General features: G+C 40.2%; 1 protein-coding gene across 6 annotated transcripts in view; it reads right to left on the bottom strand.

The window, feature by feature from the left end:
• rttn (rotatin) overlaps window positions 1-14,914 on the bottom strand; it is a 230,500-nt gene that overhangs the window by 136,510 nt on the left and 79,076 nt on the right. For all 6 annotated transcript variants that reach the window (XM_072570663.1, XM_072570665.1, XM_072570664.1 and 3 more), the window contains 4 exons: window positions 7,576-7,744; window positions 5,516-5,615; window positions 2,782-2,870; window positions 377-494 (listed from right to left, as the gene is read on the bottom strand). In XM_072570663.1, the coding sequence (XP_072426764.1) occupies window positions 377-494; window positions 2,782-2,870; window positions 5,516-5,615; window positions 7,576-7,744 (476 nt within the window). The remainder of the gene's footprint in view (window positions 1-376; window positions 495-2,781; window positions 2,871-5,515; window positions 5,616-7,575; window positions 7,745-14,914) is intronic.

Genomic DNA, 14,914 nt, shown 5'->3' with positions numbered 1-14,914 from the left:
CCCTGAAGAAAACATCACACTGTAACCTTCCTTGCTATTTTTTTTGCCGGTTCCATAGAAAGGATCGGAAAAAGAGAAAGCAAAAGAGGATTGAGGGAAAATCAAAGTGGGAAAAGATAACAGACAAAAATACAAACAGCAAGAAAACAACACAGTAAAAGGCAGGACATTAAGTTTCTCGCTGTTTGTGGGCAAAGGAATGAAAACAGACAAATACATAAAGATGAAATGATAAACTAGATGGGAGATTAGAGAGGTAAGTAGTGTAGGCAAAAAAAAGTTGCTCAAATGCTCTCTCACCTTCAGTAATTTAGCTCAAGTCTTCATGAACAAAGTTACAGTTGAAGATGTAGTAAATGCAAGTTTAGGATCTCACCTCTGAAGAGGGTCAGCAAGAAAGAGGTCTGCAGAGCTAGGGTGTGGCGCAGAGCTGGATCCAAGTAAACCAGCTTTCGTAATACTGCAAGACATGGCAACACCAGACACTGCATGCACTAGACAGAGAAGATATACACAATAACTGTTTATTGGCAACATACATTCAAATTTCAACAGAGTTAAGTGATTTAGTTATGTATTCCAATAAATGTAAAGAACAATGTGAAAGCCTGAGCAGCTGCATCAGCTTCTGATAGATTTTTGTATTATTCTTTAGAAGAGATATCATTAATTTGTCATTTCGATGCATCACTCATCACAAGTAAGCAAGAAATTTTTCCAGTAGGAAAGAAAGGCATCTAATTAGAACTCAAACACCATAACAATTCACAAACTCAATTGTCAGGCAAATGTCATCTAACCAATAGAAATTAGTTTTTACTTCCTTCAATACAAATGGCAAGAACGATCTATATGGTTTAGAGACAAACATCTGAAAAACAGTTATTTCAAGTGTTATTAAACCTAAACAAAGAACTAAGACAACTTCTGATTCATTTGCTCTAATTTAAATTCACACACAAAATGCTCTGCATATTTGTACAATTTTGCTTTGCTCTCTATTAAAAATAGACTAACAATGCTGTAAATCTCTACATCATTTGTCCTTTCATTAGTTTCTAGGTAATTAGGATATTTTTGAGATTTTAAGCAAATTCAGTCTTATTTTTCAAACATTTACAAAATTAAGAAATTGGAATTATCATATCATCTTGGGATTTTGTGTGGTACATCAACACAAGTAATTATTTAACTCAATAAGTAATATTTAACACAAGCTCAATTTTTAAAGAATAAATTTCTTGTTCACAGGATGATTTACTGCTTTTCCATAAATGCCTAAAGCCCACCATGACAGTCTGTGTTTTTTAAGTGGAAAACAACTGCATAATTCAGAGGTGCAAAGGGATTTTTGCGTACTGGTAGATATGTGTAAAAGGCTAGCAGGCAGGTGCAGCACAAGGCTAATGGGATACAAACTTTATAGCAAGAAGAATTGAAGATAATGCTGCAGTTATACAGGGCATTGGTTAGAGCACATCGTGAATGCGGTGAATGGTCTCTTTATTTAAGGAAGAACTAAAATGGAGAAAGGAGCCAGTTGAGGAGATTTACTGGGTCAACATCTAGAATGAACAGGTTGCCTTTTGAAAAACTCTTTCTCTTCAGATGAGCAAGGAGTGAACTGATGGATGTTCAAAAATGGCATTTGACAAGGGGTATTCCCTCCTATGTTTGAGTCCTGACATACTGGGTGCTGTTTTCAAGTTAGGGTTCATTCATGGAGGACGAGGTGGAAGGAAAATTTTCTCTCAGAGGATTGAGCAAGACACTACTTCAGAAGACAGCGAAGGTAGGGTCACTTAGTATTTTTAAGGGTGAGATGGATTGAATCTTGTTTGGTGGGGGAATCAAATGTTATCAAGGGTGGATGGAAATATTGAATTTGAAATACAAACTGATTAACCATTATCTTATTGAATGGTTTAGATTAGATTACTTAGTGTGGAAACAGGCCCTTCGGCCCAACAAGTCCACACCGCCCCACCGAAGCACAATCCACCCATACCCCTACATTTACCCCTTACCTAACACTACGGGCAATTTAGCATGGCCAATTTACCTGACATGCACATCTTTCGACCGTGGGAGGAAACCGGAGCACCCGGAGGAAATCCACGCCGACAAGGGGAGAATGTGCAAACTCCACACAGTCAGTCGCCTGAGGCGGGAATTTAACCCAGGTCTCTGGCGCTGTGAGGCAGCAGTGCTAACCACCTTGCCGCCCACAGATCAGGCTTGAAGGGTTGAATGGCCTACTTCTGCTCCTAAGTCATAATTATATTCAAACATTAAAATTCTGTTTTAAAAATTTGATACCAGTAAAAGTGACCTTCAACTCTCAGATATTTGAAAACAATTAACTAGTTCACGAAAATCTTTTAGAAAAATGGTTACCATTCTTAACTACTTCGAGCTGCACGTAACTTTGGTTACACAACAATTTAATTTGACTCTTTACTGGTCCAATAAACCACTCAAAAAATTCAAGACAACTGAGGACTGTCAATAATTGTCAGTCATCCCAATTAGCAAACACATCCTCAAACATTTAAGATGGTAGCTCCATGCAGTGTTGTGCTTTCACTCCCTTCATAGGCTAACAAATAACGTTCAGGCTTTTAAAATGGCCAAAAGTCAAAAGGAGAACTCCTTTTTTTGTGCAGAGAATTGGAAAGTTAAGATCTTAAAAACCAACTATACAAAATCTTTCACGAACCATGACTCTGCAATCACATTGGCAAGTATCAAAAAACAAACGAATGAACCTGATTTACATACCTTTCCATTTCTGTGCACACTTTCATGTGCAAATGAAACAATCTTTTCTACGATACCCTGTCTTTTCAAGACCGCATGGAGTTTGGCATCTGTAAGTAAGCCAAAAGGAAGTAATTTTGAATAAAAACAAGGTGTGATCAGGAATGGACTACCTGAAAGGATATCGGATCCAGATTCAATAGCATTATTCAAAAGATAATTGGATAAATACTTGAAAGGAAGAAATTTACAGGGTAAAAGGGGAATCAGCAGGGGAATGAAACTAATTAGATATCTTAACATAAAATAGGCACAGATATGATGCATCAAATGACCTCCTGCTGTGTTAAATCATTCTCTGTGTTAGTGAATACTGATTTTAAGTATATTATCTGAAAAATATATGTAAACATTTTCATTCACCCATGGTATCGACATCACAATGCAAGGCTAGCATTTATTGCAAATCCTTAATTAATCAAGGAAATGTCAGTGATTTAACTTCTTGCACAACTGCAGTCTGTGCACTAAATTCACTCCTTTATCAGTTAATTACCTACAATGAATTAACATGTTCCATGATTTTAACCCAGTGACAATAATGCAAATGTGATACATGGCCATTTCAGGACAGTGCTCCATTTAGAGATAAAAGTGGATGCATTTGTGTTCTCATGCATATGTTGCCCTGGACCTAGGCAATATGCCGCTGGTTTAGGAGAAAAAAAACTCTGTAGATCATCCTGTACATGGTATACACTTCAGCTACAGTGTGCCAATGATGCAAAGCATGGATGGGACATGTTGAAGCCATGCTACTGTATCTGCACCCACACAGTCATTCACCCACACAGCACAGTGATGTGGTTAATGCAGTTCAATTACCAATTAATAGTGACTCTTCTGATTTCTGTGGTAGGAGATGCAGTAATGGTGATGTAACCGAACAGCATAGACAGGTGGTTAGAAGTTCTCATGTTGGAGATGATTGTTACTTATCACCTCATTTGACAAATATAATTTGCCAACTATTAATCCATGATGGGAGCTTGCACAGGACTTGTTCCATTCCAGTTTGAAAAGCTTGCACTACCACAAGTATAATCAATAATGAAAACTCATGACATTTTTTTAACTTTCAAAGTTTTGATTAATTTTTTCTTCTTCAGCCCACAGGTACCAATAATAAACAAAATTGTGAATGCTGAAGATCTGAAACAAAAAGCTACTACAGAGGAACCTCGATTATCCGAAGGACACGGGCGGGGTGTATTTCAATCAGTTAATCGAATTCCGGATAATCGAATGCTGGATAACAGTTTAACCAAGCATTGGGGCCTTACGATCTTGCTGGATAACCCGATATTCAGATAATCAAATGTTGGATAATCGAGGTGCTTTATACATTAGAAGTAGCAAAAAGGAATCAAGCTAATAACTTTGTGATTTTTATCAAACAATCTTTGCTGCTTCCTTCTTGAAGGCAGTTAACTCCTCATTGAGGGTTTTATTTTATTCATTCATGGATGAGAATGATGGTGGTTGTTATCCCTAGTTGCCCATGAGTAGTGGTGAGCTCCCTTCTTGAATCGGCAAAAGTGAGGACTGCAAATTGTGGAGATCGGAGTCCAGAGTGTGATGCTGTTAAAGCACAGCAGGTCAGGCAGCATACGAGAAGCAAGAGAATCGATGTTTCGGGCAAAAGCCCTTCATCAGGAATGAGGGTGCCCTCATTCCTGATGAAGGGCTTTTGCCCAAAACGTCGACTATTCTGCTCCTCGGATACTGCTTGACCTGCTGTGCTTTTCCAGCACAACACTCTCAATCCTTCTTGAATTGGTTTGTTGTAGATATACCCCAAATGCCATTAGGGAGGTAGTTTCAGGAATTTGACCTAGTGACACTGAAGGAACAGAAATATAATTCCAAGGCAGGATAGTGTGTGGCTGGTTCAAATGGTTATTCTTCAAACAATTACTGATGGCAGAAAGGAACAGAAATTCTAAATCAGTATGACTTTTGTTAATTCAAGAGCACTGAATTTGCAATGCTTAATAACCTGTGCAGGCTACAATCAGACAAGTCATAACAGATCATAAGTCAAACCCAGGGCTTCCTGGTCTGCAACGCTGAGGCTTTATCCAGAAAAGCAAAAAGTGAGCAGATGTAGAGTTGGAGTAATTGCTGTTTCCAGTCATAACCAGAATCTTTCCTTTTAACTCTCTTGAATCATGTTTTTTTTAAACTTTATGAGCTTCAACTGGGTACTACTTACGACATGGCTGAACATGGGCAGAACTGATATTTTGCCACATGTTACCAACATTTATTACTCACATATTATCAGTCATCAGGAATAAGCTGGAATGCTCTCAATCACACATCCCTCTGCCTGGAAAAGGCCACCTTACACTTGGTGCTTGCAGTGAGTACAAATGAAACAATAACTCTACTATGAAGTGGGCAGTAGTACATGCCACACTTATTAATACTGTGCAATTCCTTTTACTACAGTCTTTGCGAACAAGTCTTAAAGGTCGAAAGAGATGGAAAATAATACGCAATTTGCCATAGTATTCAGCCCTATCCTAGCATCATTCTTTTTCACTGCATTGAAAAAACTCTAGAAACCAACTTTGCAACGCAACATTTTAAATAATGTACCAAACAGAAAAACAAAACTGCCTAATGTTTCAGGGTAATGAGGTGCAATTATTTTAAAAAACACCGCTATCACTGCACAGGAAGCAGTTACCTTGCGCCATAACAGCCAGTTGCTCTGCTGCAGATTTACGAAGAGACAGGTCAACAGTCTCAGAGATCAGGATTTCACATACTTTACAAGCATTGTCTTCCTAAGGCATAAAGAACAACAGAACAATGTTAATCTGAAAATTTATTGAGTTAGATATTTAAATGTGACAGTATGAAGCTCGCAGAGTTGTACATTAAAAAGAGAAAAAATAGTCAAGTTCAAGATATGTCCCACCTAGATTTAGCTTTCCAACCCAAGTAACTGCATAATAGTAGATGATATATCATGACCAACTTTCTTTTACCCAACCCAAGTTTGTGGTCTCATTTATGCCACTGACTTTGGATTCTTTTACTAAATGAGAAGTGAGAATGTGAACTGGGTGCATATGTGAACCACCACATGCACTGGGTGAGACGAAAAGCAGTAATTATATTTTATACAGTAGCACCTTGACATATGAACGACCCCGTTCACTAACAAATCAATTTACAAACAGGATTTTATGTAAAATTTTGCTTCAACGTGAGTACGAAATTCAAGGTACGGACAAAGGTGAACATTTTAAATGACAATGTGATGTCCCATTTTCGGAAAATTCTGCAACAAAGAAAAAAACAAGTTTCTCTGGATTGTTTTCTTGTGGCATCACCAACCTCCAAGAGACAAAAAAAGAGAAAAGACTCCGGAAATATCCGAACAATGGGAAAATTGATTCAGTTCGCAAACCGGGTCCCGGAATGGATTAAGTTCGTAAGTCGAGGCGCTACTGTATATATTACATCACCTACAGTGTGGAAAAATGACCTTCGGCCCAACCAGTCTACACCGACCCGCCGAAGAGTAACCCACCCAGAACTATTTCCCATGCACCTAATACTATTGGCAATTTAGCATGGCCAATTCACCTGACCTGCACATTTTTGGACTGTGGGAGGAAACCGGAACACCCGGAGAAAACCCACGCAGACACGGGGAGAATGTGCAAACTCCGCACAGTCGCCCGAGGCTGAAATTGAACCTGGGACCCTGGTGCTGTGAGGCAACAGTGCTAATCACTGAGCTACCATACCACCCTAACGAATTTATGATCAAAGTAGGGTGGAAGTAGGTTTATGTAACTTATTTAACTGATAGGTGAATAAACAGTCTCTACAATTATTATCAAAATACCTGTAGCTCGTAACATACAACAATAAATAGGATTTAGAAATTCAATGATTAAACTGACAGATAATATCAAACTAAATTAGGCAGCAAAATCTGAGGTAGTCCCATAGGAACAAGGCATTGTCAATTAAAGTATGTAATTGTGAAGTACAGATGCAAATGAAAGTTAACAGACATGAGTAAGGCACTGCATATAGCACAAGAAAAAGCATGGTCATAATTGGTTTCATTAAGGGGCTGGCTGAATGAGCTCCAGAAATATTTGGGCTGCGTTTCCTACACAGCAATAAACAAACACTGCTGCACGACTTTACCCTACATCCTTCAGCTTAAATAGCTTTTGCCACAATGTTGCAGCAAGGACCCAAGTGAATAGGGCATTTTTTCACCCAATAAAACTTTACAGCTAGGGGATAAACGCAGTAGGGACTGAGGAAGATATGAAATAAAGTAGTCAAAACAGTTGGAGAATAGAAATAAGGTCAGGAAAAGAAAAAAACAAAGTGAAAATAGAATCAAAAGAGAAAATTAAATCATAAAATTTAGTATTTACATGTTTTGCCCCCCAAAATGCAAAAAGTGGAAGGAATAAGACTTTCATAATTGTTTTAGTTAATTTTCAGAGGCAGAGATGTTGATTGGGAGCTATAGTACTTAATGGCTGAATGGCCTTTCTGATCAGTAACTATGTTGTAAATTACTTGAACTTTCACCTTTAACTTCACATTATATTTAAGAATTATTTAGCTAAAAAGATCTTTAACCTCTAACTACATATTTAACTAAATACAAATATATTCTACACAAAAAAGGTCAACACAGAGACAAACAGACATTTTGTATCCTGTATTTTGTAGTTGAAAGTAGGAACAAAATTGGCAGCTCCTCACCTTGACAATAGATTTGCCAGTGTCTAATTGCAAATCAATAGATTTCTCCAATATGTACAAATCAGACACACAATTCGATATACTTCCTTGCAGCACAGGCAGTTTATTGGAGGCATCTTCTTCATTTACCAGGTGTGGCATCAAGTGTGTAAGAGCTACAGAGCGCACTCTATTGAACAAATAGATAGAACAATTATATCCTTTGACATAAAAGCATTCTGCTTATATTGTCAAAAAAGTTGCTCATGGTTAATTCCAAATGCACATTAAACGTGTACAATAGAAGCCTGGTATACACGAGAAGTTGAAATTCTTTGATTCAAGACAGCCATTTTGATAATGATGTGATTAAAATTAGAAGGTACAACGGAAAATAGTATTTGTTTAGTTAACTGTCTGATCTACAACAACTCAAATAATATTTGAACAATTATCTGAATTATCACAAATAACTAGTCACGATTATTTTTCCTTGTGGTGTCAATATTTATTCATGAAGTCATCTCCCACTTTGCTGTACATTGAAGCCACAGAAATTCACAACTTTATCAACATGTTCTTGAAAGCAGATTTCTGTGAATGCTCCCCTTTTAAAATCTAATAGAATTTGTGGCAATTTCCCACGTTTTCTTTTGCCCAGAGAAACAACTACAGCAAACTTTGCCTTAACCGGCAAACTTGATAAACTGACAAGTGATACACTGAAATACCAGAGGTTTACTATACTTTTGTGATCTCAATAATGTCCAAACAGTCATTTAAGGTCACAAGTGACAAAGCTCTCTGCTGGTAAGTTATCATTTAAGTGATTTACGCTGTAAACATACACCCGTTGCCTAACATTTCTGGTACTTAGTGTGGATTTCTTGATCAACTAGAATACTTGATCAACTGGTACACTCCTAGTCCCATGGGTGTCAATTAATAAAATGTTTGCTGTAGTATAAAGCTAAATAAAAATGTTCATGAGGAAGAAGCATTTAATGCAAGGAAACAATGAACCAGCAAGGTGGCTTTTATGGCTATATGAATCAAAGCGCTCTTGAAAAAGACTTCAAAGTGTGGCTCAGATTTTATAGTCAATGGTTAGTGAACAGCAGAAATCCTTGGTCACCCACATCATACCTGACTGTTTACTAACGTTGAACGAACTTGCAAAGGAGCATGGTGCCCTCTACTGGCCATCTGGGACTTACATGGATCAGGCAAGAAATGCAAAAAAAAATTTTATTCAACTTGTTCCAACATGGGAGGTGGAACTGCAACCTAGACCATCTAGCTTAGAGAGAGGGACACTACCAGTGCTCCAGCAACCTAATAAAAGGATGGCTATTTAACCAATTAGTCATATTAAGGTGTCTTTCCTGTGACACAAGATATAGAATCAAACATTATTTTTGGCTAAATGTCAGTTGCACCAACTACTCTGAAGGCTTTTTTGCCATGAGGCTGAGTCTGCCACATCTTACCAAACCCACCTCATTAACCATTGCCCTGTTCACCCTATTCCAGCTCTATTTTGCCACACGGTATTCATCTGATCAAAGGACTGGTATCCCTGCTGCCCGGGCTTCCTTAAAAGGCTGTGGTGAACCCCAGGCAAGAGGTTGCAATCTAACGCACTGGATCTCTGTAGCTTGATGTTGTCCGGTAAGGAACATCACATACAAGCAAGAAACTAGACAATTCCAAACATGAGCTTTTTTATTTATAGCCATCAAAGTGAACACAAACAAAACCAAAAAAGCTGCAATTCACACCACAATACGAACCAAATGCTGGCATGATTACCAACAACTATTTTAAATTCCAAATTGTCCACTTTACCCAGCTCTCATCTGTTTGGAACAGAGTGACAATCAGATTCTGTCTAGTTTCCAGTGCCTGATGTAGCGGAGTTCTGTTGCTAACAAGGGGATTTCCTCCTCTCTGATGCTCCCATTTTCGGAAGCCTGACCTCCATTCTCCAAGTTCCTAAACATGCATTACTTAGTTACTGCTCCACTTGTACAGGGCACAACATGCCAGGATGCTATGACACATTCTATCTGGACTATATTGGAGGGCACCTCCAGAGTGCTGCAAGAAGCAGACCCACAACTTAAGCGCCCTACTGTCTGCTCCATCACGATCCTGCTCACAATATGTGCACCAATTTGATGAAGGTGCCACACTGGCTGAGTAACCAACACATTACATCAGAAAAAGTACATAACCTTCCCTTCCCATCCCAGACCCACATCAATCATTCAACTTATCACTGTATTCAGAAGCATCCATCATAATACAAAATGACATAAAGAAGCAACATCTCTCTGTTCCTACAGCACCCTTGGAAGTTTCGAAATTGAAGAAACACTTTTGACCAGCATTTGAACTGTGAGCATGGTTATGTTCACTTATTTTAGGTGGGGTGAAGAAATTGGAAAATGAATGTAGCTGGACTTTGCAAAAGCATGCTTCATATATATATACCCTTTCAATTTCCTGTAGTCAGTTGTCATGGATTCCCTGCTTACGCCAATCAAATTGACAATGACTCATTCCACCTTGTCCCAGCAGCTTTCCAGTTCCAGTTGCATCTAGCAAATACCAAGTAATGGTGGGAACACAACTTATGGTGGACACTGTCAGCATTGTACTCCGTTCTGTCGCCAGGTATTCCCAACAGACTCTGTCTCCTTTTACCTCACACTACCCCAACAAGCTGTTTCCATCCATCCTTCCCATCACCCAGAACTTTGCCTCCAATTTTTCTCCTTGCTCCAAAGCACCAAGATTACACCAGAATGAGTTTCTTCACACTCCTAACCAACATTTTCATTTAAGTCACTATCCCCAACTCACTGCAAGCCCCAGACCTTACAGCTTAGTTACACTGACCACCATGATAGCCTGTCCACCTACTAAGCAAGGTTAGTGTTAACTATTGATGACAATCTCTCTTCTCCGCAACCTTGGTCTGCAGAACTTTAAAGTTTGGGAGAAGATTTGTAGCTCGGGTGCTCGTTGTTGTGGTTCTGTTCGCCGAGCTGGGAATTTGTCTTGCAAACGTTTCGTCCCCTGTCTAGGTAACATCCTCAGTGCTTGGGAGCCTCCTGTGAAGCGCTGTTTCCTCCGGCATTTAGTGGCCTGTCTCTGCCGCTTCCGGTTGTCAGTTCCAGCTGTCCATTGTAGTGGCCAGTATATTGGGTCCAGGTCGATGTGTTTGTTGATAGAGTCTGTGGATGAGTGCCATGCCTCTAGGAATTCCCTGGCTGTTCTCTGTTTGGCTTGCCCTATAATGGTAGTGTTGTCCCAGTCGAATTCATGTTACTTGTCGTCTGTGTGTGTGGCTACTAAGGATAGCTGGTCGTGTCGTTTCGTGGCTAGTTGGTGTTCGTGTATACGGATCGTTAACTGTCTTCCTGTTTGTCCGATGTAGTGTTTCCTGCAGTCCTTGCATGGGATTTTGTACACTACATTAGTTTTGCTCATGTTGGGCATCGGGTCCTTCGTTCTGGTGAGTTGTTGTCTGAGAGTGGCTGTTGGTTTGTGTGCTGTTATGAGTCCTAGTGGTCGCAGTAGTCTGGCTGTCAGTTCAGAAATGCTCCTGATGTATGGTAGTGTGGCTAATCCTTTGGGTTGCGGCATGTCCTCATTCCGTTGTCTCTCCCTTAGGCATCTGTTGACGAAATTGTGAGGGTATCCGTTTTTTGGCGAATACCTTGTATAGGTGTTCCGCTTCCTCTTTTTGTAGTGCTGGTGTGCTGCAGTGTGTGCCCTTTTGAATAGTGTCCTGATGCAACTTCGTTTGTGTGTGTTGGGGTGGTTGCTTTCATAGTTTAGGACTTGGTCTGTGTGTGTGGCTTTCCTGTAAACCTTTGTGGTGAATTCTCTGTTTGGTGTTCTCTGTACCATTGCGTCTAGGAATGGGAGTTGGTTGTCCTTTTCTTCCTCTCTAGTGAATCGGATTCCTGTGAGCGTGGCGTTGATGATCTGGTGTGTGTTCTCGGTTTCTGTGTTTTTAATTATTACAAAGGTGTCATCCACGTATCTTACCCAGGGTTTGGGTTGAATTTGTGGTAAGACTGTTTGTTCTAACCTTTGCATTACTGCTTCTGCTAGGAGTCCAGAGATCGGTGAGCCCATGGGTGTTCCGTTGATTTGTTCGTATATTTGGTTGTTGAATGTGAAGTGTGTTGTGAGGCACAAGTCCAGTAGTTTAAGTATGCCGTCTTTGTTGATAGGTTCAACATCCTGTTGTCTGTTATGTCTGTCCAGCAGGTTGGCTATTGTTTCTTTGGCTAGGGTTTTATCGATAGAGGTGAACAGTGCTGTTACATCGAATGAGACCATAGTTTCTTCCTTGTCTATGTGTATATTTCTGATGATGTCCAAGAATTCCTGAGTCGATTGTATAGATTGTCTGGATCCGCTGATCAGGTGTTTCAGTTTCTGCTGTACTTCTTTGGCCAGTTTGTGGGATGGTGTCCCTGGTAGTGATACTATGGGTCTGAGTGTGATGTCTGGTTTGTGCACTTTGGGTAGTCCATAGAATCTGGGGGTGTTGTTGCTTTCAGGTTTCATTCTTTATCTATACAATCTACAACAGCAGAACTTTAATGTCTCCTGTCCTTGAACGTCAAGTTGCCTCCACTTCTGTCTGCATTGTAGCATGCTGCCTTCAATTTCCACATTTCATTTCCCTAATTTGCTTATCAGCCACAGCCCTGAATAAATAGCTCTTTCCTCCCAATAAACAGGCCTGAGTGTACCCCTCTTCGTTAGTTGCTTCGGAATATCAGCACTGACTGACAAGGGATCAGAGCTACAACTGATCTCAGTGCAGCCACCCAGCTGACCTATCACTAATACCCATACAAGTTGCACTGAAACTACAGAAATAACCAGAGCTGAAGTCCCAGATTGCATTGCTTCAGAACATCTGACAATGAACAGCCAAGTGGCTGACTGACTCTGCCTGTGCCCAGGACTCAAATTGAATGACCTCTTGATTCTTTATGGCAGAACCCTCTGACTGACAACAGTTCCCTTTTTTTAAAAAAATGACAGTTCCCATTGACTTAACTGCTGATTATTCCTCTTAGACTTTGAGACATGGGCATTTGGTCGAATGACAGATAGTGTGTTTGCTGTGTATACTGCAGGCATATGTTGCAGGTGTGACATTGAATGGCGCAGTGCCGTACAGCAAAGCATCCACCTCACTCCCCCACCCTTCAGAACACCCCCAAAACAGAGGTGTGAGCATGCATGCAAAAGCAAAGACAGCAAACTTAGAGCCTCGAAATCCACCTGTTCCACTGTTGAGAGGTGTTTTTCCTTTGTGCAAAGTAGTCTGGTAGCAGTATTACAATGAAAGTAAAATTCTGTACTGTACTTTGGAGTGCACTGAAACCTGTTTTGAACTGTACTTGATCTGAGACAGTGATGTGCTGTGATAATGTTATGAGGTTGGTGCTTGTTTGGTGCCATACGCCTTGGATGAAGGAAAGAGATTGCTGCTGCCCATGGAGTGTGTCCTGAGATGTTGGGGAATGCTGGTCAATGCTCAGAGGAGCAAGAAGTGAGCTGGAGGAACAAACGACAAACTGGAGCAGCTAGGTACCCACTCAGACTTTCATATTAGAAACTGTCACTGTTCATCCTCTCTCCATGCCCAGTAAAATAGCAAACTGCATATAAATGAGGTGATAATAATTAATTATGAGATTTTATTCCATGTAAATAGGCCTTTCGCTTCTTACTAGCAAGGTTCTTATCTGGCTGTTAAAACCTCAAGCTGAAAATCAACCTTTTTCACACCTGACCTGCATTGCCAGTATCATTCAAGGGCTGAGAAGATTCCGCCCATTGTTCCCAGTGGTAGTATGATAGTAACCAAAGGACACAAATTTAGGTGATTATTAACAAGTACCTGAAATAGCAAGAGGAATCATGTTTATTTTCCCAACACAGAAAAATATTGTGATCTATTATGTACCAACTAGAAAGGCAATCAATGAACCGACATAGTCTACAAAATTCCATGCAAGGACTGCCAGAAACACTACGTAGGACAAACAGGAAGAAAGTTAACCACCAGAATACACGAACACCAGCTAGCCACAAAAAGACATGATCCTCTCTCACGCGTAGCCCTACACACGGAGGAAAAAAAACACTATTTCGACTGGGACAACACATCTATCCTGGGACAGGCTAAGCAAAGACATGCCAGAGAATTCCGAGAGGCCTGGCACTCCAATCACAACGCCATAAACAAACACATAGATCTATAGATACCATCTATCAACCCCTCAGAAAACGAACAGAAAATGACATCACCACAAACTCCAGGAACCCCATCCAGGATAAACATATAAATAGAAAGCAGGAGACAACAGCTTCGTTTCACTTGAAGGTCACCACTGATGATATTACCTAGCCAAGAAATGAAACATCTGGATATCAAACCTACAGCTCAAATGAGCAAACCTACACCCTAAACCTCAACCTAAGCTACAAACCTTCACAAACCTTGCAAGAATCAATACTATTGCTCAAAAGAGAACTGGACAAAAACTTGAGAAAGGCAGACAAAGTAGGCTTGGTTGAATTCTGCACACCATTGTCATTCTCTGTCACTTTGAACAGTATTTCCTTGAATTCTCCTCTTTTCAAAGGCACCAGTATCAAGTATCAGCTTAGTAGCAAATCTAGCCGTCCAGTGACAAATGGTCCGCCATGTGAAACACCTCAGTGGGGTTATGTTAGTTGCCTTGGTGACTTTTGCCCGAGGATTGTCAAGGAGATGAAACTTGGAATGGGACAATTTAGATTGAACAGCTGACTCTACCGCTCAAAGACATGCTTTTTATTTTCCAGCTCAAGGTGAAGATCAAGCCCAAGCATTTCAAACCCTCCAACCTATATAAGCCCAAAAAGCAAGAGATCCCAATTTCTGGAACAGAAAAGCAACGAACATTTAAAGGAAAAGCTACAGCTCCACACAACTCCACTTTTGAACTAGAGTTGGTCACCTCTAGGTACAGAATCCATTTGAAAAGATTATTCAGAATTTTGCTGAGGAAACGAGAAGTGCTAAAATTAAGATCATAAACCCATAAGACATAGGAGCAGAAATTGGGCCATTCAATCCACTGAGTCTGCTCCGCCAATCAATCATGGCTGATAAGTTTCGCAACCCGATTCTCCCACTTTCTCCCCATAACCCTTGGCACCCCTTGATACTCAAGGCCTATCAATCTCAGTCTTAAATGCAAGCAATGACCTGACCTCCACAGCGTTCTGTGGCAATGAATTCCACAGATTCACCACTCTCTGGCTGAAGACG

The sequence above is a fragment of the Chiloscyllium punctatum genome, chromosome 5, assembly GCF_047496795.1.
Source record: "Chiloscyllium punctatum isolate Juve2018m chromosome 5, sChiPun1.3, whole genome shotgun sequence".
Taxonomy (NCBI): Eukaryota; Metazoa; Chordata; class Chondrichthyes; order Orectolobiformes; family Hemiscylliidae; genus Chiloscyllium; species Chiloscyllium punctatum.
Note: the sequence above shows the minus strand (reverse complement) of the source record. Positions and strands in the feature narration are given on the sequence as shown.